This window comes from Microcaecilia unicolor, chromosome 3 (genome assembly GCF_901765095.1).
Source record: "Microcaecilia unicolor chromosome 3, aMicUni1.1, whole genome shotgun sequence".
In the NCBI taxonomy this organism is placed as follows: domain Eukaryota; kingdom Metazoa; phylum Chordata; class Amphibia; order Gymnophiona; family Siphonopidae; genus Microcaecilia; species Microcaecilia unicolor.
The window spans coordinates 155,718,326-155,742,547 of NC_044033.1; the positions used below are offsets into that span (position 1 = coordinate 155,718,326).

The following is a 24,222-nucleotide window of genomic DNA, read 5'->3' on the forward strand; positions in this document are numbered from 1 at the left end:
TGCTCTTTTACGTGCCAAACAGGATTATTATATCCAACTGACCAACTCTCTTGGCTCTAATCCTCGACTTCTCTTCACCACATTGAACTCTCTCCTCAAGGTGCCCCCTCCCCCAACTCCCCCTTCATTATCTCCTCAGACCCTTGCTGAATTCTTTCACAACAAGGTTCAAAAGATAAACCTTGCTTTCTCTACCTCACCACCTCTCCCCTCCACTAGTCCGTTCCCCTCTCTCTCCTTCCCCTCATTCCCTTTCCTCCTTTCCTGAAGTTACTATTGAGGAAACTACACTTCTCCTTTCTTCCTCAAAATGTACCACCTGTTCCTCTGATCCCATTCCCACCCACCTTCTTAATGCCATCTCACCTGCTCTTATTCCTTTTATCTGTCACATTCTCAACCTCTCACTTTCCACTGCAACTGTCCCTACTGCCTTTAAACATGCTGTGGTCACACCTCTCCTTAAGAAGTCTTCACTCGACCCTACTTGTTCCTCTAATTACCGACCCATCTCCCTCCTTCCTTTTCTCTCCAAATTACTTGAGCGTGCTGTTCACCGCCGCTGCCTTGATTTTCTCTCCTCACATGCTATTCTTGACCCATTACAATCTGGTTTTCGCCCTCTCCACTCAACCGAAACTGCGCTTACTAAAGTCTCCAATGACCTATTACTGGCTAAATCCAGAGGTCTCTATTCCATCCTCATTCTTCTTGATCTTTCCGCTGCTTTTGACTCTGTCGATCACAGCATACTCCTCGATATCCTGTCCTCACTTGGATTCCAGGGCTCTGTCCTTTCCTGGTTTTCTTCCTACCTCTCCCCTCTGCACCTTCAGTGTTCACTATGGTGGATCCTCTTCTACTTCTATCCCTCTGCCTGTCGGCGTACCTCAGGGTTCTGTTCTTGGTCCCCTCCTCTTTTCTATCTACACTTCTTCCCTTGGTTCATTAATCTCATCCCATGGCTTTTCCTACCATCTCTATGCTGATGACTCCCAAATCTACCTTTCTACCCCTGATATCTCACCTTGCATCCAAACCAAAGTTTCAGCGTGCTTGTCTGACATTGCTGTCTGGATGTCTCAACACCACCTGAAATTAAATATGACCAAAACCGAGCTTCTCATTTTCCCCCCCAAACCCACCTCCCCACTCCCCCCCCCCCCCCTTTTCTATTTCTGTTGATGGCTCTCTCATTCTCCCTGTCTCCTCAGCTCGAAACCTTGGGGTCATCTTTGACTCTTCTCTCTCCTTCTCTGCTCATATCCAGCAGATCGCCAAGACCTGTCGTTTCTTTCTTTACAAAATCCGTAAAATCCGCCCCTTTCTTTCCGAGCATTCTACCAAAACCCTCATCCACACCCTTGTCACCTCTTGTTTAGACTACTGCAATCTGCTTCTTGCTGGCCTCCCACTTAGTCACCTCTCCCCTCTCCAGTCGGTTCAAAACTCTGCTGCCCGTCTCATCTTCCGCCAGGGTCGCTTTACTCATACTACCCCTCTCCTCAAATCGCTTCACTGGCTCCCTATCCGTTTTCGCATCCTGTTCAAACTTCTTCTACTAACCTATAAATGTACTCACTCTGCTGCTCCCCAGTATCTCTCCATCACTCCACACCCCTTCCCTTGCACTCTGCTCCATGGATAAATCCTTATCTGTTCCCTTCTCCACTACTGCCAACTGCAGACTTCGCGCCTTCTGTCTCGCTGCACCCTACGCCTGGAATAAACTTCCTGAGCCCCTACGTCTTGCCCCATCCTTGGCCACCTTTAAATCTAGACTGAAAGCCCACCGCTTTAACATTGCTTTTGACTCGTAACCACTTGTAACCACTCACCTCCACCTACCCTCCTCTCCTCCTTCCTGTACACATTAATTGATTTGATTACTTTATTTATTGTCTATTAGATTGTAAGCTCTTTGAGCAGGGACTGTCTTTCTTCTATGTTTGTGCAGCGCTGCGTAGGCCTTGTAGCGCTATAGAAATGCTAAATAGTAGTAGTAGAAGTAGTAAGTAAAAGGCCGAGTGGAATAACAAAGCAAACACTATTCACATGCATATTAATTGTGGATATCTTTTTTTTAAAATTTTTATCAATTTCACAATTTTAAACAAGAATAAACTTGATTCAGAAAAGAGAGGTAATATTGAACATCATATTACTTAATAATTACTTTTTTTTTTACAAGCAACTATTTATACTATTATCTATTCTCTAGTCCACTATTAAGAAGAGAAGGTAAAATTCCATGAAATGTAGTTATAACATTTTAAATAAAAATTAGAAGCGAATCACGCACCAAATTACTATATTACGAAGTAGAAGATATTACTATAGGCTGCAAAACTGGAGTTACAACAGTTTTCGAGTCCAAAAAAGATATTAAATGAGTAGGATCATAGAAAACATATTTCACTGAGTTAAGTTTTAATACACACAAGGAAAACTCAACCAAAATAAACCACCTATTTGCACCACCCGAGGGTGGAGTTGGAGGAAATATTGATGCCTTTTTTGGGTTGCTCTAGCAATATCTGGAAAAATTCTAATTTTACAATTCAGAAACAACTCATCTCTATGACAGAAAAAGTGTCTCAATATCCAGTCTCTATCCGGTTGTAATACAAAAGTCACAATCAAGGTAGCTGGTTTAACCACATTATCATCTTCAAGAATTTGCGTTAAATTTAAAGTGTCAAATGTAAATTCAGCTTCTTCAGAAATTGGTTGATTAGACTTCTTCCTATTATATAATGACAAATAATATATTTTAGAGACCGGAGGATACGCCTGTTCTGGAATTTTCAATATCTCTGATAGACACTTTTTGAAAGTTATAAGAGGAGCAACAGTTTGAACGTTTTAGATCTCTGTTGATTCTCCATCTTATATTTCAATATCAAATTTTCTTTAATCAAATTTACTTGAGTTTGTTGTAGCGACTGAATATTAACAACAGAGTCAATTTGTTTTTCAATATTCAAAGTTTTTGTTTCCAGCAGGGATATTTTCTCTGATGGAACTTGAGTATAATGCAATATAGAGAGTAATTTTTGGGAAAATGAAGTCTCCAAACTTAAAAGAGCTTCCCATATAGTGCCCAAGGTAATGGTGGAAGGTTTAATAGACAAAAAGGACTTACTCAAAGAAGTATGTATTTCCTCCGAAGACTGTTTCTCCATATCAGCTTCAGGGTCAGCACGCCGACTCTCTCCTGTGCCTCATTCCTCTGAGCAGTTGTGTCAGGCGGATTAACACAGCGACCCGACCCTGCTTCAGGAAACACTCCTTGCATATCTAAGCTAGAAGCATCCTGACCACGTCGCTGTTCCGCCGCCGGCATGAGTGGAGGCGTCCAATCTTCAGGGCTGAGAGAAGTCTCAACCTCAAGCCGGGGGAGCGGGAATTCAGCCCCAAAAATGGTCCGGGCACAGTAAAGAGGTCCATAGGTCCAACTACAGGAATCACAGGCGTAGCAGGGCCAACGCAATGCTTACCCCTCCTTTTATTTATTTTATATATTTATTGCATTTGTATCCCACATCTTCCCACCTATTTGCAGGCTCAATGTGGCTTACATAGGAATCGTGATGGTGAACGCGAATTCCAGTGTAACAGATACATAGAGACATTGTAGAAGATTTGATGATAGATGAGGCTGGTGGTTGGGAGGCGGGGCTAGTGCTGGGCAGACTTGTACGGTCTGTGCCCTGAGAATGGCAGATACAAATCAAGGTAAGGTATACACAAAAAGTAGCACACGTGAAATTATCTTGATGGGCAGACCGGATGGACTGTGCAGGTCTTTTTCTGCCGTCATCTACTATGTTACTATGTTACATCAGGGAATAAAGAGGAAGGGTTGAGATGTGACCAGATCAAGTGTTTGTTTGTTTGTTTCGTTGTGTTGCAGGATCGAGGCACTTAGGTTGGGTCGTTGGGCTATGCCTTTTTGAATAAATAAGTTTTTAGTGATCTTCGAAAGTTTGCTAGATCGTGGGTTGTTTTCAGGGAGTTTGGTAATGCGTTCCATAGTTGCGTGCTTATAAAGGAGAAGCTGGATGCATACGTTGATTTATATTTGAGTCCTTTGCAGCTTGGGTGATGGAGGTTGAGGTAGGTGCATGTAGATCTTGTAGTGTTTCTGGCTGGTAGGTCAATGAGGTTGGTCATGTATCCCAGGGCCCCGCAGTAGATTTTATGCACTAGTGTACAGATTTTGAAAGCAATTCGTTCTTTGATCGGGAGCCAATGTAGTTTTTCGCGTAGAGGTTTGGCACTTTCGTATTTCATTTTTCCAGAAATGAGTCTGGTGGCGGTGTTTTGAGCAGTTTGGAGTTTATGATTTGTTCTTTACATCCCGCATAAATTGCATTACAATAGTCTAGATGGCTTATAGTCATTGATTGTACCAGGTTGCGGAATATAGCCCTCGGGAAGAAAGGTTTTATTCATTTGAGTTTCCATATTGATTGGAACATTTTCTTTGTTGTAGTTTTCGATTGGGTTTCTAGTGCAATCGGTCGATGGTAACTCCAAGAATTTTTAGGTTGTCAGAAACAGGGAGGGTGTGGTCTGGGGTTTTGATATTGATGGGTTTGTTCGTGTTGTATTGGGATGTGAGGATGAGACTGTGTGTTTTCTCTGCGTTTAGTTTTAAGCATAGGTAAGTAGGAACATTTCCTTACAAATCAAAGAGTAAAGGTTAGGAGTGGGGCTGCGTGATCACTTTCGCTTCATGCCGCCATCTTGTCAATTATGGATATCTTGTAAACCAGACTGGCTTGGTGTGTACTGACGAATGGGCTGAGAACCTGTAGTTTAGAGAATGTGTCCTTTCATAGTTTTCCAACTATTTCTCCTCACCTATATCCCACATAACCTAATAAATTGACTTCAGTGGTGGCTATTAAGAGAGCTCATCTAGCTTTTATCACCACCACTGATTTGAGCTGAGATTCATTCGTCCATTCGACTCCACAGACACTTTACAAGTTCAAAACATTCTTCTAAAATTGATTGAGAGTGGAAGTTTGGTTCTGTCCACCCGAGGGGCCAACGTAACAGAGTGCACTAGGTAAATCTTAATGGTTAAGAGTAGCAAGCTCAGAAGAAAGGAAGCCAGGTAAATAAAATCCTACTGCTGTTCCTTATGATCTTGGGAAAGTCACTTAACCCTCTACTGTCCCAGGGGCCCTATTACGAACCTGCATTAAGCAGATAGCATGGGTTTTATTGCTCACGTTAGCAAAGACCCACACCAATGGCTACTACACATTAAAAACCAGCAGAATGGTGACAAAATTTGTACTTGCCTAACGCCAGTAAGGGCAGAAACAGATCAAAAGAGGGCCACCTGCGACTTCTAGTGCACAGGTCGATACTGTGCTCTAGTTGTCAGGACTGCTGCAAGAGGCAGTGCCAATTGCAGCCACAATACAAGCAGTCCAGAAGTGCAGCCAAAGGCCAAACGGTAAAGGGTAAAGATCAACAACCTCCATACCCCCCCGATCTCTTCCTTCAACCCCACTTCCCAAGCATATCCTCCCCAATCTGATCCCATAGAGAAGCCTCTCTCGAATCAAAGCTCCACCCACGTTAGCAAAGGAACATTCCCCCAACCCCCAACCATTCCCAGGAATATGGAAGGATGCCTCTTAATGATAGTAACCTAAGACTACCCCTAAGGGTCATGGCAGCCATTTTGTTTCCTTAAGTCAGACGGGATTGGCGTGGAGAACTGTTCCTTTCCCTACCCACTAGACTACCAGGAATCACCTCTGGGTAACTCTGGTGGGTAGTAAGGGGCTGGAGGGGCCAAGAATGGGGAGGATATCTGTGACAACTTGTGAGTGGTGCTTTGGTTCAAAGAAGGGAAGGGGCTTATATACAGGACCAGATTTTTTTTTTTTTTTTTTTGGGGGGGGGGACTTAGAAAGGAAAATTTGTTAAAATGGGTTGGGGGTGCAACTGTAGATGAGAGGGAGAATGAGATTGAGAGTGCTGGGGGTGGAATAGAATGTCAGAAGTGACTGGATTGAGGGAAGGTTGAGAGGGAGTATCAGACAAGGGAGGATGGGGGGGGGGGGGGCACCAACATAGCCCATCTCTGCACTTTATGTATTTATTCTTGAGCCCACACCATGTTACCTCTATTATCTAGCATTGCCTGCAACATTATACCAGGTGGTAACGTGTGTTAGATACAGGGCAGATGGTTAGCGCACTACCTGCATTTATCTCACAGGCCTTGCACTTACCATGCACTAGTTTTTGCAATTAATGCAGGTAAGTGAAGAAAGTTATTCTACTTTAGATTGTAAGTTCTCTGTAGGGGAAGAGTTGTCGGCTATGCTTTTCAATATCTATATGGCTCTCTTGGGAAGGATGTTCAACTCCCTTGGGGTGTCATATCGTGTATATGCTGATGACGTCATGGTAGATTGGGTACAGGAATGTATGAGAGAAATTGGGAAATGAATGACTGCGAATGGGTTGTTGTTGAATGTGGATACAACGGATTATGATGGTAGGGAATGATATGGAAGAGTTATAGCCCACTGATATTTGTGCGGACGGAGTGGTTTGCCAGTGAAGATTGAGATAAAACTGTTGTGTGTTAAGCTGAACACAAGACTGTCTACGAGTGCACAAACTGAGTACTACAATCAGCTTTTCAGCAATTGCTTTTATTGTATAGACTGAAGCCAACTTTGGATGGGTCAGGGGATTTCCATATTGTGATAAGAGTGATATTGATTAAAATTGACTATTGTAATGTGTCTGTTTTGGAGACTTCCAAAGGTGTGGGTGAAAGCTTTGCAGGTTATCCAGAATCAAGAACTCTGCCACCCACTTAATTGCTGGCATGGCAAAGTTTGATCACATTACGCCTATACTGAAACAGTTCCACTGGTTGGCAGTGGAATACAGCATGAGGTTTTGATGATTATTCACCAGGTATTGTATGGAAAGTGCTGGAGTACTCTTCAGGTGTTCTGAATGTTTATCGATCTGGGAGAACTTTATGATCAGAGGTTGCAAATGCGTCTATCTCTGGACGCGATGCCCTCAGTACCCAGTGGTTGGCCCTCAACTGTGGAATAAGTTGCCAGGACAATTGTGCCTATGTGCAGATAGGACTCATTTAAACGATTGCAGAAGATTCACTTTTTGAGCAGACTTTTTTCTGACAAAGGTGGGTTACATCATGATGAATAAAAAAAGTCAATGAGTGGCGATAAAATAGTTGGAATATGGCAAGCCTGGGATGGAGCTAGTTTATGAGGTATGTTAATTGTTTAGCACTATTGTTTGGGGTATGTTATGATTGTGGTCAGAACGCCTCTCAAACTTACCTTTTTCCTGGGGGTCAGCTTCTTAGCTGGCTTCTGTTTCTTTTGTCTGTCCTTTCTGAGCTACCTCTCTCTCTCTCTATGCTGGCAGCTTCCAGCAGAATGACTCTAATTGTTTCACTTTACTACAGCTGTGTGTGTGGACTGAGCTCTACCTCTCTCTGGGTGTACTGGCTTGAAGTGCTTCACGGTGCTGCATTGATGTGGGTTGGGCCTCTCTGGGTTTCAGTGTGCTGTCTGCCTGGGTCTAGGGAGTGTGACATCATCAGGGAGGGTCTTGATAAGGAAGTAGTGTTCTTCCCTTCAGGGCCTTTGCAACGTTTGCTTTTGCTACTTCCTTTAGGTCTAGGTTAGTGTTAGTGCAGTGTGCACTTGTGACTGTGTGTTTAGCTTTCCTGCTTTTCCCTTGTGGTTCCCCTGCTTTTCCCTCTTGGTGCTTTGGAAGCATTGCTGTGTGTAGGACTTTGGAAGCTCTGTTGCTGATAGAAGTACTTCAGGGTTTGGTGTTGTTAGGAACACTGCAGATTTGGCTGTTAGAAGTACTTCTGGTGTTTGTGCTGTTGGGAGCATTGCAGTCTTTGCTGTTTGTGTTTGGTGCTTTGGAAGCACTTTTGGCTTACGTGTTTAGCTTCCCTGTTTTTTCCCTCATGGCTCCCCTGTCTTCCCTTTTAATGCTAGGAGCTCTTCTGGTTGTTTGGTGCGTGGGAGCACCATAGTTAGTTTACAGTTGTAGAGCTTCTGTAGCGTGGTGCTCAGAGCACCTGTGTTAGGTCTGCTGAAGTTTGGTGCTTAGGAAGCACCTTTATTAGCTTATGTGTTTAGCTTCCCTGTCTTTCCCTTGTAACTCCCCTGCTTTTCCTTTTGGTGCTGTGAGAAGCACTCCTGTTAGTATAGGGCATAGGAAGTCCTTTTGTTAGTTTACTGTTAGGAACACTTCTGTTGGATTAGGGCTTGGGAGCACTTAGGTCAGTTTAGGATTTAGGAGTACTTCTGTTTCCAGTCCTGGTCCCTGTGTCATCCGGTATCCGGTAAGTCCTGCCGGCCACTCGAAACCAAGGGCTCAACCCTTGGGGGGCAGTGGCTAAGTGCAGGTGAAGCTGTACGGACCAGTCCAGGGTGCTCCAGTCCGGTGTCCTCCGGTCCGGGGGATCCCAGTCCAGTGTTCCAGTCCTGTGTCCTCCAGTCCAGTGCCCTCCAGTCCTGTGTCCTCCAGTCAGGGGGATTCCAGTACGTATGTTCAGGCTCGCTGGGCGGTGCCTGCAGTCCCTGCCGGTGCCGGTATGCTTGCCCAGCATTGGTTGGTGGGTTTTGCCTACTGCTGTCGCACCTCTTCAGTAGCCCAAGGGCTCACGTTTGCTCCAGAGCCCGGCCCCGTGGGCTCTGAACCTGAGAACCTGACAGGGTATAAGGTGGGGTTGGTAGCAACTGATGGTCTTTATTTGTTGTGTATTACTTATAACATAGTAACATAGTAACATAGTAGATGACAGCAGAAAAAGACCTGCACGGTCCATCCAGTCTACCCAACAAGACAACTCATGTGTGCTACTTTTGTGTATACCCTACTTTGATTTGTACCTGTGCTCTTCAGGGCACAGACCGTATAAGTCTGCCCAGCACTATCCCCACCTCCCACCACCGGCTCTGGCACAGACCGTATAAGTCTGCCCAGCGCTATCCCTGCCTCCCAACCTCCAGTCCCGCCTCCCACCACCGGCTCTGGCACAGACCGTATAAGTCTGCCCAGCGCTATCCCTGCCTCCCAACCTCCAGTCCCGCCTCCCACCACTGGCTCTGGCACAGACCGTATAAGTCTGCCCCGCACTATCCCCGCCTCCCAACCTCCAGCTCCGCCTCCCACTACCGGCTCTGCTATCCAATCTCGGTTAAGCTCCTGAGGATCCTTTCCTTCTGAACAGGATTCCTTTATGTTTATCCCACTCATGTTTGAATTCCGTTACCGTTTTCCTCTCCACCAACTCCCGCGGGAGGGCATTCCAAGCATCCACCACTCTCTCCGTGAAGAAATACTTCCTGACATTTTTCTTGAGTCTGCCCCCCTTCAATCTCATTTCATGTCCTCTCGTTCTACCGCCTTCGTATCTCCGGAAAAGGTTCGTTTGCGGATTAATACCTTTCAAATAATTGAACGTCTGTATCATATCACCCCTGTTTCTCCTTTCCTCCAGGGTATACATGTTCAGGTCAGCAAGTCTCTGACCTGAATGTATTATGTATGTATTTTATGTAAGCTGCTTAAAGTTTTTAAAATAAATACATTCAGATTCAAGATGTAACTCACTGACCTACTGAGAAAGCATGAACTAAATCTAAACCCCTTTTGCACACAATATGAGTTATCATGGGTGCCCTATGCATGAGCTTATTGTGCACAGAGACAGGTAAAGCGAAGTTACTTACCTGTAGCAGATATTCTCCGAGGACAGCAAGCTCATTGTTCTCACGATTGGGTGACGTCCGACGGCAGCCCCAGGATCTGAAGATCTTCCTAGCAACAAAGTTTGCTAGACCTCGCGTGCACATGAGCGACCATCTTCCCGCCCTACTACTACTATTTAGCATTTCTATAGCGCTACAAGGAGTACGCAGCGCTGCACAAACATAGAAGACAGTCCCTACTCAAAGAGCTTACAATCTAATAGACAAAAAATAAAGTAAGCAAATCAAATCAATTAATGTGTACAGGAAGGAGGAGAGAAGGGTAGGTGGAGGTGAGTGGTTACAAGTGGTTACGAGTCAAAAGCAATGTTAAAGAGGTAGGCTTTCAGTCTAGATTTAAAGGTGGCAAAGGATGGGGCAAGACGTAGGGGCTCAGGAAGTTTATTCCAGGCGTAGGGTGCAGCGAGACAGAAGGCGCGAAGTCTGGAGTTGGCAGTAGTGGAGAAGGGAACAGATAAGAAGGATTTATCCATGGAGCGGAGTGCATGGGAAGGGGTATAGGGAAGGACGAGTGTGGAGAGATACTGGGGAGCAGCAGAGCGAGTACATTTATAGGTTAGTAGAAGAAGTTTGAATAGGATGCGAAAACGGATAGGGAGACAGTGAAGCGACTTGAGGAGAGGGGTAGTATGAGTAAAGCGACCCTGGCGGAAGACGAGACGGGCAGCAGAGATTTGAACCGATTGGAGAAGAGAGGTGACTAAGTGGGAGGCCAGCAAGAAGCAGATTGCAGTAGTCTAAACGAGAGGTGACAAGGGTGTGGATGAGGGTTTTGGTAGAGTGCACGAGCGTGCTCCTCAGTCTAGTAGAAAGCAAAAGACAAGGGAAGACAACTCCAAAGGGGAGGTGGGCGGGTTTGTGAGAACAATCAGCCTGCTGTCCTCGGAGAATACCTGCTACAGGTAAGTAACTTTGCTTTATCCGAGGACAAGCAGGCTGCTTATTCTCACGATTAGGGTATCCCTAGCACCCAGGCTCACTCAAAAAAACAAACATTGGTCAATTGGGCCTCGCAACAGCGAGGACATAACTGAGATTGACCTAAATAGAAAAAAATGAGAGTGCAGCCTGGAACAGAATAAAAATGGGTCTAGGGGGGTTGAGTTTGATTCTAAACCCCAGATTTTGCAGCACCGACTGCCCAAACCGACTGTCGCGTCGGGTATCCTGCTGTAGGCAGTATTGAGATGTGAATGTGTGGACTGAAGACCACGTCAAACCTTTGCAAATCTCTTCAATAGTGGCTGACTTCAAGTGGGCCACTGACGCAGCCATGGCTCTAACACTATGAGCCGTGACATGACCCTCAAGAGTCAGACCAGCTTGGGCGTAAGGAAATGCAATCTGCCAGCCAATTTGAAATGGTGTGTTTCCCGACAGACACTCTCCTTCTGTTGGGATAAAAAAAAAAACCAAACATTTGGGCGGACTGTGTGAATGGGCTTGTCCGCTCCAGACAGAAGGCCAATGCTCGCTTACAGTCCAATGTGTGCAACTGACGTTCAGCAGGGCAGGAATGAGGATGGGGAAAGAATGTTGGCAAGACAATTGACTGGTTCAGATGGAACTCCGACACCACCTTCGGCAAGAACTTAGGGTGAGTGCGGAGGACTACTCTGTTATGATGAAATTTAGTATAAGGAGCATGAGCTACCAAGGCTTGAAGCTCACTGACTCTACGAGCTGAAGTGACTACCACCAAGAAAATGACCTTCCAGGTCAAGTACATCAGATGGCAGGAATTCAGTGGCTCAAAAGGAGGTTTCATCAGCTGGGTGAGAACGACATTGAGATCCCATGACACTGTAGGAAGTTTGACAAGGGGCTTTGAGAAAAGCAAACCTCTTATGAAGCGAACAACTAAAGTCTGTCCAGAGATAGGCTTACCCTCTACATGATAATGAAAAGCACTAATCGCGCTAAGGTGAATCCTTACAGAGTTGGTATTGAGATCAGACTCAGACAAGTGCAGAAGGTATTCATCAAGCAAGGCCTGTGTAGGAGAAGAACGTGGATCTAGGGCCTTGCTGTCACACCAGACGGCAAACCTCTTCCATTTGAAAGAATAACACCTCTTCGTGGAATCTTTTCTGGAAGCAAGCAAGACTCGGGAGACACCTTCAGAAAGACCCAAGGAGGCAAAGTCTACGCTCTCAACATCCAGGCCGTGAGAGCCAGGGACTGGAGGTTGGGATGCAGAAGCGCCCCCTCATTCTGAGTGATGAGGGCTGGAAAACACTCCAATCTCCACAGTTCTTCTGAGAACAACTCCAGAAGAAGAGGGAACCAGATCTGACGCGGCCAGAAGGGAGCAATCAGAATCATGGTTCCGCGATCCTGCCTGAGTTTCAGCAAAGTCTTCCCTACCAAGGGTATGGGAGGATACGCATACAGGAGGCCCTTCCCCCAATAAAGGAGAAGGCCTCTGATGCTAGTCTGCCGTGGGCCTGAAATCTGGAACAGAACTGAGAGACCTTGTGATTGATCTGAGTGGCAAAGAGATCTACCAAGGGGGTGCCCACACTTGGAAGATCTTGCGTACTACTCTCGAGTTGAGAGACCACTCGTGAGGTTGCATTATCCTGCTCAACCTGTCGGCCAGACTGTTTATGCCTGCCAGATACGTGACTTGGAGAAACATGCCGTGCTGGTGAGCCCAAAGCCACATCCTGATGGCTTCCTGACACGAAGAAACGGAAAGAAAACTGAGGAGCGTGCCCGCACGGCGAGCAGGAAATCGTGCGCACGCATGCGCGGTGTGATCCTCTCGCAAGACAGAACGCTCTGGAAGAGACTTTTGCCGATTTTGCTGGAAAATCCTCCGGGGCCAACGTGACGTCACCCACATGTGAGAATATCAGCCTGCTTGTCCGCGGAGAAATGTTTATAAATAAGGTAATCATTTTATTGAACTAATTTTAATACATTTTGACTGTCAGAGAACAAAAGCCCTTCCTCAGGGCAGAAACTGTGGGGACTAGGGGTTGAAAAGAGGACAGGGAGAAGTGGCTGGGGGCTGAAGCTCGGGACTGATGGGAGAAAAGGGCTGGGGACTGGTGGGATAGTGGGGCTGGAACTAGGGGCAGGTGGAATAAGGGGGCTGGAACTGGGGGCTGAAAAGAGGGGGCAGAGAGAGAGGGGATAGAAGGGGGGAGCGTGAGGGAGGGCAGACCCTGGATGGATGGTAGAGGGAGGGCAGACGGATTGAAGGGGCAGAGAAAAAGGGCAGATGGTAGGTGGAAGGAGAGAGAGAAAGAGGGCAGACTGGGGCAAATGGTGGATGGAAGGGGCAGAAGTGGATGGAAGGGAGAGAGGGCAGACACTGGATGGAAGGGGCACAGAGAGAGGGCAGACACTGGATGGAAGGGGCAGAGAGAGAGGGCAGACACTGGATGGCAGAGAGAGAGCGAAGACAGATGCTGGATAGAAGGAAGACAGTGAAAAGATGAGGAAAGCAGAAACCAGAGACAACGAACTGTAAATATATATTTTTATTTTTTTGCTTTAGGATAAAGTAGTATTGTAGCTGTGTTAATAAATGTTTATAATAGAACACGTAAATAAGGTAATCTTTTTATTGGACCAATTTTAATACATTTTACTTTCGGAGAACAAAACCCCCTTCCTCAGGTCAGGATAGGACACTGTAACAGTACTATACTGAACTGACCTGAGGAGGGAGGTTTTGGCCTCTGAAAGCTAAATGTATTAGTCCAATAAAATGATATTTGTTTTATTTCTATTTGTTAATTTGTAAAGTGGTGATTGGTATTTGTTAGTTTTTTTCAAATTTACATCTGCTGTCTTTATATTTTGCACAGTACTAGAGGACATATATAGGTGTATTTTCAAAGCACTTAGCCTTCCAAACTTCCATAGGTTTCTATGGAACTTTGGAAGGCTAAGTGCTTTGAAAATAAGCCCCTTTCTGTTTCTGTGGTGTTGCATTGTATGCAGAGTCTGGCATCGGGGGGGTTCAGTTTAATTTTTGTCTAAATAGAAAGTTTATGATTACTTATTCTATAGTGGATTAGAGTGTATCTGTATTTGTGAAAAAGACATGGCTTTCGGCTGGCACTGATTGTACAGGATCGATGATCTGTACTAATCTGTTTTCGTTTTACAATAGGTGAATTGATGTTCTAGTGCTCACTGTAGTGTTTAAGATGCTTTCCTTTTCCTTGTGTGACTCGTACAAATTACTGCTTATGGTATGGTAGAATTGCTCTATAGGTCCTGAGTGTTTTGTATTCTCGGTATGCCTAGTACTGGATTTCGGGGGGGGGGGGGGGGGGGGGGGGGGGGAAGGGGAGTGTTAAAAAATGACTGGCCCCGGGTATCAACTACCCTAGCTACGCCACTGCGTCATAGATTCAGAATTCTCATTTAATTCACTAGGTTATACCACTAAAAAAAAAAAAAAAAAAAAGGTTTTCTGGCCCTATGACTTTTATGTTCATTTCACAACTAACCACGATTATTCTTAGTCATTCATGCATTGCTGACCTCTAAGCTTGATTGTTGCAATATAGTCTACGCTGGTATCGCCCAGTTGCAAGATCCGAGACAACATTGTTTTACCAGAGGGAAATCGTGCCAAACGAATCTCATTGAATTCTTTGATTGGGTAACTGGAGAATTGAATCATCGACATGCTATAGACGTAATCTACTTAGATTTTAGCAAAGCTTTTGACACGGTTCCCCACAGGAGGCTCTTAAATAAACTAGATGGGCTGAAGATAGGTGAACTGGATTAGGAACTGGTTGACGGACAGACGACAGAGGGTGGTGGTAAATGGAGTTCGCTCAGAGGAGGGAAAGGTGAGTAGTGGAGTGCCTCAGGGATCGGTGCTGGGGCAGATTGTGCTCAATATATTTGTGAGTGACATTGCCGAAGGGTTAGAAGGTAAAGTTTGCCTATTTGTGGATGATACTAAGATTTGCAACAGAGTGGACACCCGGGAATGAGTGGAAAGCATGAAAAGGGATCTGAGGAAGCTAGAAGAATAGTCTAAGGTTTGGCAATTAAAATTCAATGCGAAGAAATGCAAAGTGATGCATTTAGGGAGTAGAAACCCACGAGAGACTTACGTGTTAGGTGGTGAGAGTCTGATAGGTACTGAGGGATCTTGGGGTGATAGTATCCGAGGATCTGAAGGCGACGAAACAGTGTGACAAGGCGGTGGCCATAGCTAGAAGGTTACTAGGCTGTATAGAGAGAGGTGTGATCAGCAGAAGAAAGGAAGTGTTGATGCCCCTGTACAAGTCGTTGGTGAGGCCCCACCTGGAGTATTGTGTTCAGTTTTGGAGGCCATACCTTGCGAAGGATGTTAAAAAAAAATGGAAGCGGTGCAAAGAAAAGCTACGAGAATGGTATGGGATTTGCGTTCCAAGACGTATGAGCAAAGACTTGCTGACCTGAACATGTATACCCTGGAGAAAAGGAGGAACAGGGGTGATATGATACAGACGTTCCAATACTTGAAAGGTATTAATCCGCAAAAAAATCTTTTCCGGAGATGGGAAGGCGGTAGAATGAGAGGACACGAAATGAGATTGAAGGGGGGCAGACTCAAAAAAGATGTCAGGAAGTATTTTTTCACGGAGAGGGTGGTGGATGCTTGGAATGCCCTCCCGCGGGAGGTGGTGGAGATGAAAACGGTAACGGAATTCAAACATGCGTGGGATATGCATAAAGGAATCCTGTGCAGTAGGAATGGATCCTCAGAAGCTTAGCCAAAATTGGGTGGCGGAGCAGGTGGGGGAAGAGAGGTTGGTGGTTGGGAGGCGAGGATAATGGAGGGCAGACTTATACGGTCTGTGCCAGAGCCAGTGATGGGAGGCAGGACTGGTGGTTGGGAGGCGGGAAATACTGCTGGGCAGACTTGTACGGTCTGTGCCCTGAAAAAGTCAGGTACAAATCAAGGTAAGGTATACACATATGAGTTTATCTTGTTGGGCAGACTGGATGGACCATGCAGGTCTTTTTCTGCCGTCATCTACAATGTTACTATGTAAGATACTATAAGAGCACTATACTGTATTGACCTGAGGAAGGAGGTTTTGACCTCTGAAAGCTAAATGTATTAGTTCAATAAAATGGTATTTTCTATATTTGTTTTATTTCTATTTGTTAATTTGTAAAGTAGTGAAACTTACATCTGCTATCTTTATATTTTGTACAGTACTAGGGGACTTTTCTGTTTCTGTGGTATTGCATTGTATACAGAATCTGGCATCTTGGGGGTTCAGTTTAATTTTTATCTAAATAGAAAGTTTATGATTACTTATTCAATAGTGGATTAGGGTGCATCTGTGTTTGTGAAAAAGACTTGGCTTTCAGTTGAAAGATTGCAGGATTGACTATCTGTACTATTCTGGCTGGTTTCGTTTTACAATAGGTGAATTGATGTTCTAAGTACATAAGTAATGCCACACTGGGAAAAGACCAAGAGTCCATCGAGCCCAGCATCCTGTCCACGACAGCGGCCAATCCAGGCCAAGGGCACCTGGCTAGCTTCCCAAACGTACAAACATTTTATACATGTTATTCCTGGAATTGTGGATTTTTCCCAACTCCATTTAGTAGCGGTTTATGGACTTCTCCTTTAAGAAACCGTCTAACCCCCTTTTAAACTCTGCCAAGCTAACCGCCTTCACCATGTTCTCCGGCAACGAATTCCAGAGTTTAATTACGCGTTGGGTGAAGAAATATTTTCTACGATTTGTTTTAAATTTACTACACTGTAGTTTCATCGCATGCCCCTTCGTCCTAGTATTTTTGGAAAGCGTGAATAGACGCTTCACATCCACCTGTTCCACTCCACTCATTATTTTATATACCTCTATTATGGCTCCCCTCAGCCGTCTCTTCTCCAAGCTGAAAAGCCCTAGCCTCCTTAGTCTTTCTTCATAGAGAAGTCGTCCCATCCCCGCTATCATTTTAGTCACCCTTCGCTGCACCTTTTCCAATTCCACTATATCTTTCTTGAGATGCGGCGACCAGAATTGAACATAATACTCAAGGTGCGGTCACACCATGGAGCGATATAATGGCATTATAACATCCTCACACCTGTTTTCCATACCTTTCCTAATAATACCCAATATTCTATTCATTTTCCGAGCCGCAGCAGCACACTGAGAAGGTTTCAGTGTATTATCGACGACGACACCCAGATCCCTTTTTTGGTCCGTAACTCCTAACATGGAACCTTGCATGACATAGCTATAATTCGGGTTCTTTTTTCCCACATGCATCACCTTGCACTTCCTCACATTAAACGTCATCTGCCATTTAGCCGCCCAGTCTCCCAGTCTCGTAAGGTCCTTCTGTAATTTTTCACAATCCTGTCGCGAGCTAACGACTTTGAATAACTTTATGTCATCAGCAAATTTAATTACCTCGCTAGTTACTCCCATCTCTAAATCATTTATAATATATTAAAAAGCAGCGGTCCTAGCACGGACCCCTGAGGAACCCCACTAACTACCCTTCTCCATTGTGAATACTGACCATTTAACCCCACTCTCTGTTTCCTATTCTTCAACCAGATTTTAATCTACAATAGGACTTTTCCTCCTATCCCATGACCCTCCAATTTCCTCTGTAGCCTTTCATGAGGTACCTTGTCAAACGCCTTTTGAACATCCAGATACACAATATCAACCGGCTCCCCTTTGTCCACATGTTTGTTTACTCCGTCAAAGAACTGAAGTAAATTGGTCAGGCGAGATTTCCCCACAAAAAAGCCATGCTGACTCGGTCTCAGTAATCCATGTGCTCGGATGTGCTCTGTAATTTTGTTTTTAATAATAGCCTCTACCATTTTCCCCGGCACCGACGTCAGACTCATTGTAGTGTTTAAGATGTTTTCCTCTTTCTTGTGTGACTCGTAGAAATTATTGCTTATGGTATAGAATTGCTCTATAGGTCCTGAGTGTTTTGTATTCTCAGTATGCCTACTAGTGGATTTTGGAAGGGGGTGTAAAAAGATGACCGCCCCCAGGTACGCCACTGAAAAGCTGTACATGGAAAAGGACAGGGTCAAGTGGGGTGAGGGATAGAGACAGATGCTAAACATGAGGTAGGGGAAAGGAAAGATAGGGATAAAGAGGGAATGAGGGTGGATATGGAGAAAGTCAAATGAACAGTAGACCCTAGAAAGGGCACAAAATGAATATGATTAGAGGGGGGAGAAGGGGGAACAAAGCCGAAGGATGGGATTAGAGAGTGGGGAGAAGGGTACCGGAGCAGAAAAGAAAAGGGGGGAGAAAGAGAACAGAACAGAAGAGGACTAGGACTTGATAACTGAGTGAGAAAGTACTGGGGGTAGAGCAGGGAATTATGTATGGAAGAGAGGAGTGGGAATTTTGAGGGGATAATGAAGTCTTGGCAATTGGTAGGTATGAGTCGGGTGGGTGCAAAATAAGAAGATGAAGTTGGAGGAAAAGTTGAGACATTCAAAATTGGTGAGAGAATGATAGGCTTGAAAAGTGATGGGGGTACTGGGAAGTGGAATAACAGGAAGGGGATAGGTCTCTGAAGGGATTGAGTGAGGGTGGAAATGGGGTTAAAAAGATGGTGAAAGAGAGGCAATAGGAGGTGGGATAGAGGGTAAGAAATAGAAAAATGGCCTAGAGGCAAGGGAAGGAAGGGGAGACAGGGATAGCTAGGGCTGGTGAGAGGATGAAATGCAGTAGAGAATAGTTGAGGGCTGAGGGTGAGGACATAGGATGGAAATGGGGACTAGGAAGAGAGTTAAAGATGAGGAATAGGACACTGAGGAAGGAGAGAGAGAGAGAGAGAGAGAGAGAGAGAGAGAGAGAGAGAGAGAGAGAGAGAGGCAATGGGTATGCTAGAGAGGTGATAAAGGGAGACGAAAAAAGCTGGTAGGTTAGATGAGAGGTGAAAAGGAAACTAGAGGGTAAGAGAAAGGTTAGAATGAGGGTAAAAGCAAATGACCAGATATAAATGCTGGGAAGACAAAAGTAGAAAAAAAAAGGAAAGATCACTGGCAGACACACAAAGAAGGAAAAGAAAACCAAGAGGAGAAAGACGGAATGGAAAAGTAAACCTGGAAAATATTTAGGAGAAGACTGACACAAGAAAAGTGGAAACGAGTCTTGGACCAGCCCAACTTGGGAAAAAATAACCAGACAACAAAGGTAACATAGTAGCATAGTAAGAAAACGCAGATAAAGACCTAAACAGCCCAACTGTCACACTCATCATCAATTCACGATTAAATCACCAATGAATGTGATGTAAAATACTTGATCATGGTATTTCTGGGACATAGATCATAGAAGTCCTCCCAGTCCTGTCCTTATGTTCCCAAACTACTGGACTTGCTGTCTAAGCCCACTCCAGCCTGTCTGTCTGTCACTGCAGGACACAGACAATAGAAGTTTGCCCAGCACCGTCCTCAGGTTTCAACCACTGAAGCCCTTTCCAGCCCATCCTAAAAAAAGACTGCCATATATGGGACACAGACCACACAAGTCTGCCCAGCACCAGCCAAGACTTCATCACAGCCAGAGTTGCCATCTAAGCGTCACTCGACACATTCACACACATGCCACCATTTAAGTTTAGGGGTTTTTATACGCCATTCATGTAATAATTAGAGATCCTCTATGTTTAATCTATGTCATTTTGAATTCTGTCACTGTTTTGTTTCTACCACTCCCTCAGGCGGGCATTCCAGGCTTCAACCACCCTTTCTGTGAAAAAGAATTTCCTGGCATTACTATTAAGTCTAACGCCTCACAACTTCAATTCATGTCCTCTAGTTTTACTGTATTATTTAACACTCTTTAAAGACTTTTAGGTGTGTCCGTTTTGGAAAATGCATGTCTTTTTCATTTTTATATTTTGCAGAGTGCAAAAGAAAATGCATTTCTGTTTCTCTTGTCCCAATATTGCACTGATTACAGAGTCTGGAGGGGAGATCTCCATTTCAGTTTTAGTGTACTTTCATATGGTCACCTATTTGTATCAGGTGATGATCAATCCATGTTCTGCATGTGCAATTGAGCTGAAGGATTATGCTAGCATGTAGTGTCTGTGTAGGAATCTGCAACTCTACAGCTTTGTTCTAGTTTCTGAGTATTAAGTATATACTTGTGCTCTAGAGCGCAGTATAATATTTATTTATGATATTCGTATTCCATATTATCCCAAAAAGATTCAGGTTCAAAATGTGGCTTACATATAAGAAAAACGTCAACCTGAAGTACAATCAATAAAGATAATTTTAATAATTTTAACATATCAGGAAAGACTCCATGTTTTCTATGCAAAGTCATCTAGAGAATTAGCTTAGTTGAAATAGGTATTAATAAAGTCAACATCAGTTTGTCTATTGATGAGATGTGTACTAAACAGAAAGGCCTTTGACAGCTTGCGAAATCTTAAATCAAAATCTTACAGCATTGTCTTTTCATAGGTGGGCTAGGACTGTTATGATTTACTAAAATTTCCTATACAGGTTTTGAATGTTTTTTTTTTTTTTTGCAGGGTATGGCGCTATATCTGAAAGCAGGCCCTTAGCACTCAATATAAAAATGCTCTAACAGAGCCACTACAGAAACAAAAACCTATCTGATTTAAGTGTCTGACAGTGAAAGAATGCATGCTGTTCCTGAGGTGATGAATACAATTTGAATATTTTTTTTTGTATGGCGAGTTGCAAGGTTTAAATTGAGATTCTATACTCGGATAGGCAACTTGTGGCCTACCATTGAATTTTATGCATCCCACAAGATCATGGGAAGTATACGCAGACAACAGCCCACACAAATGAGTTTTGGTAATTTTAAACACTATATAACAGCATAGCCAGTCTAGCAGTTTGTTTCAATCATTTTTGCTAAATATTTACCTGCTTATTTAACGCAGAAGGTCTGTGGAGCACTTTGCATTTCCAGTTCCAACGTTACTTAATGTCATCACTGGTTGTTGTTTTTACTCGTATTTGCTAATTTGTGGCCTGCTAGGAATAGTACCAACATTCATGTGGCCCTCTATATAAAGGTTGCCCACCCCATTCTATCCAATCCTGCAAACAATCCAGTTTTCACTCTTACACATAAGAACTTGTTTAATAATGGTATCAATTATAATAGCAGTTTTACCTTGTAGTTGAAACTAACTGGAAGGGGAGGGGAGGCACCAGTGTCTTAAATAATTAATTTAAAAGTGGGGTGGGGGTGGGGTATGGGATGAGGTGGTTGGCATGATATGCAGAGATGTGGCTTTTGGCTAGCGCCCTTGCGCCACTGTTGCCACCCCAAATATTTGTCTAGAGATTTCACTGGAGTTGGAACATTGGGAGAATAAATTGTTCTAAGGCAATAACATCACAATTATTTAGATCACGTTTACTGCACCATTTCATCTAAAACTGTTACTGTAGCACAAATTATCAAAATCTCCAAATGGAATGTGGAAAACTCAAAACAGTATAGTAAGTTATTTCTCTTAAAAGAGAAAACTCTCAAAGCTACAATATTACATGAATATTTGTGATGTGGCTGGATAACACAAAAAGCAATATTATGCCTATATAAAAACATTACTGCTTCAATTTCATTGTATAGCAAGTCTCATAAGTTTTACACAGGTATTTCAAAGGGTTGCACACAGGAGCACACAAGTTTGACATGATATTATCTCCTTTACCTCAACAAAAACATGACAATAGAATAAACTATGATCCTAGCATGTGTGCAACCAGTCTGAAATAAAAACATAGTTCATTAAAATTTGCCTTACCTTTTGTGCATGCACATAACCTGTCTGTGCCTGAGCAGTAAATCACAGACACAAATGGATCAGATTCTTCAGTGCCTTCTTTTTTAGGTGGCTCCACTTTTGTTAAAATTTCAAAGTTTGAAAGATCTAATATTTTAACATCTCCTCCCTGAGTTGTAATTATGAGGTGACCGAGACTGGAAAGGTCAGGTTTCCGTTCCTTCCCACTACCATTCTTGAGGGTCAACTGTGACTCCTCTACAGGTTCCTCACAGTCATCTTCACAATTATCCAAAATGTCTGGTGGAAGCAAAATCAGTGATGTAATTGTATCCTGGGGATTTTTGATGTGTTGGACTTTAACTGGCTCCTCCTCCAAAGTTACTATCCTGGTGCTGTAGTTCATTTTATAAAGTAATAAATACCCACCACTAACACTTCTCCGCTCAGGCTGAATTATCAAAGATGTCTGTACATCTGCTGGTGATTCACTCTGCATCCCACTGATGCTTGTGCCATTCACAGCAACAAGGGAGGACTCTAATTCTCCTTTTCGCCTGTTACATAGTGCTGAATTTAATTTGTTCAAATTGTTCAAGGCCTCTACTTGATTTATTGCACTTAGAGATTCAGCAGGGCACGTCCGCAGTCCTATCAGCAAATGAACTCCATCCGCACAAGGAGTGATGGAATCCACACACAGGTTCTCCTCCTCAGCAAACTTTGGGAGTCGCAAGCACTGAACCAAAGTCCCCGGTTTGGGAACCACAGAGCTCCACTTGTCAGACTCAGGAGATGTTAAGTTGGCAGCTGAATCAGCAAACTGCTGAATGTATGTCATAGGGGGATCCTGCAAAAGCAGCTGCTCCTGACTATCCAGTTCCATCTCAATGATTTGGGGAACCGTGAAGCCATCATCATGTAAACTTTTGCTCATAATATTGTTCATCTGGGAAAAGAGCTTCCCTGCTTTTTCATCAGATTCCTTAATGCTGTAAAGCAGCAACATGGGTAACGTCCTCCTTACCAGGGGAGAATTCAGCTCTGAATTTGTGCAGGATTCATTGTCAGTGGACCCCTGTTCAGAGAGACTTTCACCCTGAGTCCTGCTTAAAGTGTCTAACGACCTCCGTGAATTACTGCTGATAGGAGAGACTGCAGGAGATCTGTATGTTAACAAACCACCAGCCAGTAAACAAGGAAAGGGTATGTTGTGCTGTTCTAGATGTTTTTCTTTTGTTTTTTCACTCTTACAGCTGGCTAAAGAAGGATTTGCCCCGAGTTCTTCCAGGTCTTTAACCGTGTCTTCAAGGACATTTGCAACTATTTCCCACTGAAGTTTTTCAGGCTGTTGGAGAATGCTCAGGGCTGTTAAGTCCAAGCTCACCTCCATTGTTTCCTTTTGTGATGTATGTCCTTTAAAATAAAAACAGTGAAAATTACAATATTACTAACCTAAATTTTAAGGCTAACACCCTCCTTTATTCAAGAATTAAAAAAAAAAAAAGCACACAAATTTTACACCAGAGTTCAAAGTGAGGACCACACAGCAGTCTTGTCATAAGTTAACAAGTGTCAGCTTAGGTTTCTCAAGCATACAAGTGCCAAGATAAAAATACAGATTTCATGCAATCCTAATACATAACCACCCAAGCAACAACAAGAATCATAATATTCAACAGACTGCTGCTAATAAAGCTGTTTATGATGTCAGGGGTTACCATGACAAATCTGGACCACCACACAGCAACTCTAAACAAGTAGAGCACAATAATGGAATATGTATTAAACAGTCCTAACACTCATTAACAAGCACAGGCGTCGGAATGGGGGGGGAGCCACTGGTGCTGGCTCTGCCTCAGAACAGGAAGTGATATCAGATGGGGGAAGGACTGGAAATCTTGAGTATGAAGATATCGGCCCCTCATTTACTTTAGTTTTGTTTTGCCACCACCACTGCTGTTCATCTGGATAAACAGCAGCTCCAGTGGGAGTGTAGAGTGAAAGACAGAAGGGGGAGGAGAGAGAGGGCAGACACCGGACGGAAAGGGGGGGGGGGGAGAGAGAGGGCAGACACCGGACGGAAAGGGGGGGGGGGGGGAGAGAAAGGGGCAGATGTCGGACGGAAAGGGGGGGGAGAGAGAGGGGCAGACATCGGACGGAAAGGGGGGGGGAGAGAGAGGGGCAGACGCCGGACGGAAAGGGAGGGGAGAGAGAGGGGCAGATGCCGGATGGAAAGGAGGGGGGGGGAGAGGGACAGATGCCGGATGGAAAGGAGGGGGAGAGAGAGAGAGAGAGAGAGAGAGGCAGATGCCATATGGATGCCAATCTGGTCATGAACCCTTGAGCCCAGGCCGAGGCCTAGCATAAGATCTTGGCCAAGGCCTAGGGTAGACCAACCAGGCACTATGCACAACCCCAGCCACCAAGCCCAGCACACAAAGGACAACCAACTAGCACCACCAGAAAATGGGAGATAGAGAATTCAGGTGGGCCTCACGGCCGATCGGGAACCCACTCATACAGAGTCCAAGCGTGTGGGCCTCACAGCTAAACGGGAACCCACTCATACACTGGGAAGGGAGAAAGAACAAAGAAGGGTCCCCAAAAGAACTGGAGCACAATCAATGCACACAGCGCTGGC

General features: G+C 44.4%; 1 protein-coding gene across 1 annotated transcript in view; it reads right to left on the reverse strand.

The window, feature by feature from the left end:
- Positions 1–24,222, reverse strand: part of BIRC6 (baculoviral IAP repeat containing 6) — a 965,314-nt gene that overhangs the window by 781,231 nt on the left and 159,861 nt on the right. The window contains 1 exon segment of the mRNA XM_030196513.1: positions 21,600–22,994. Coding sequence (XP_030052373.1) covers positions 21,600–22,994 — 1,395 coding nt within the window.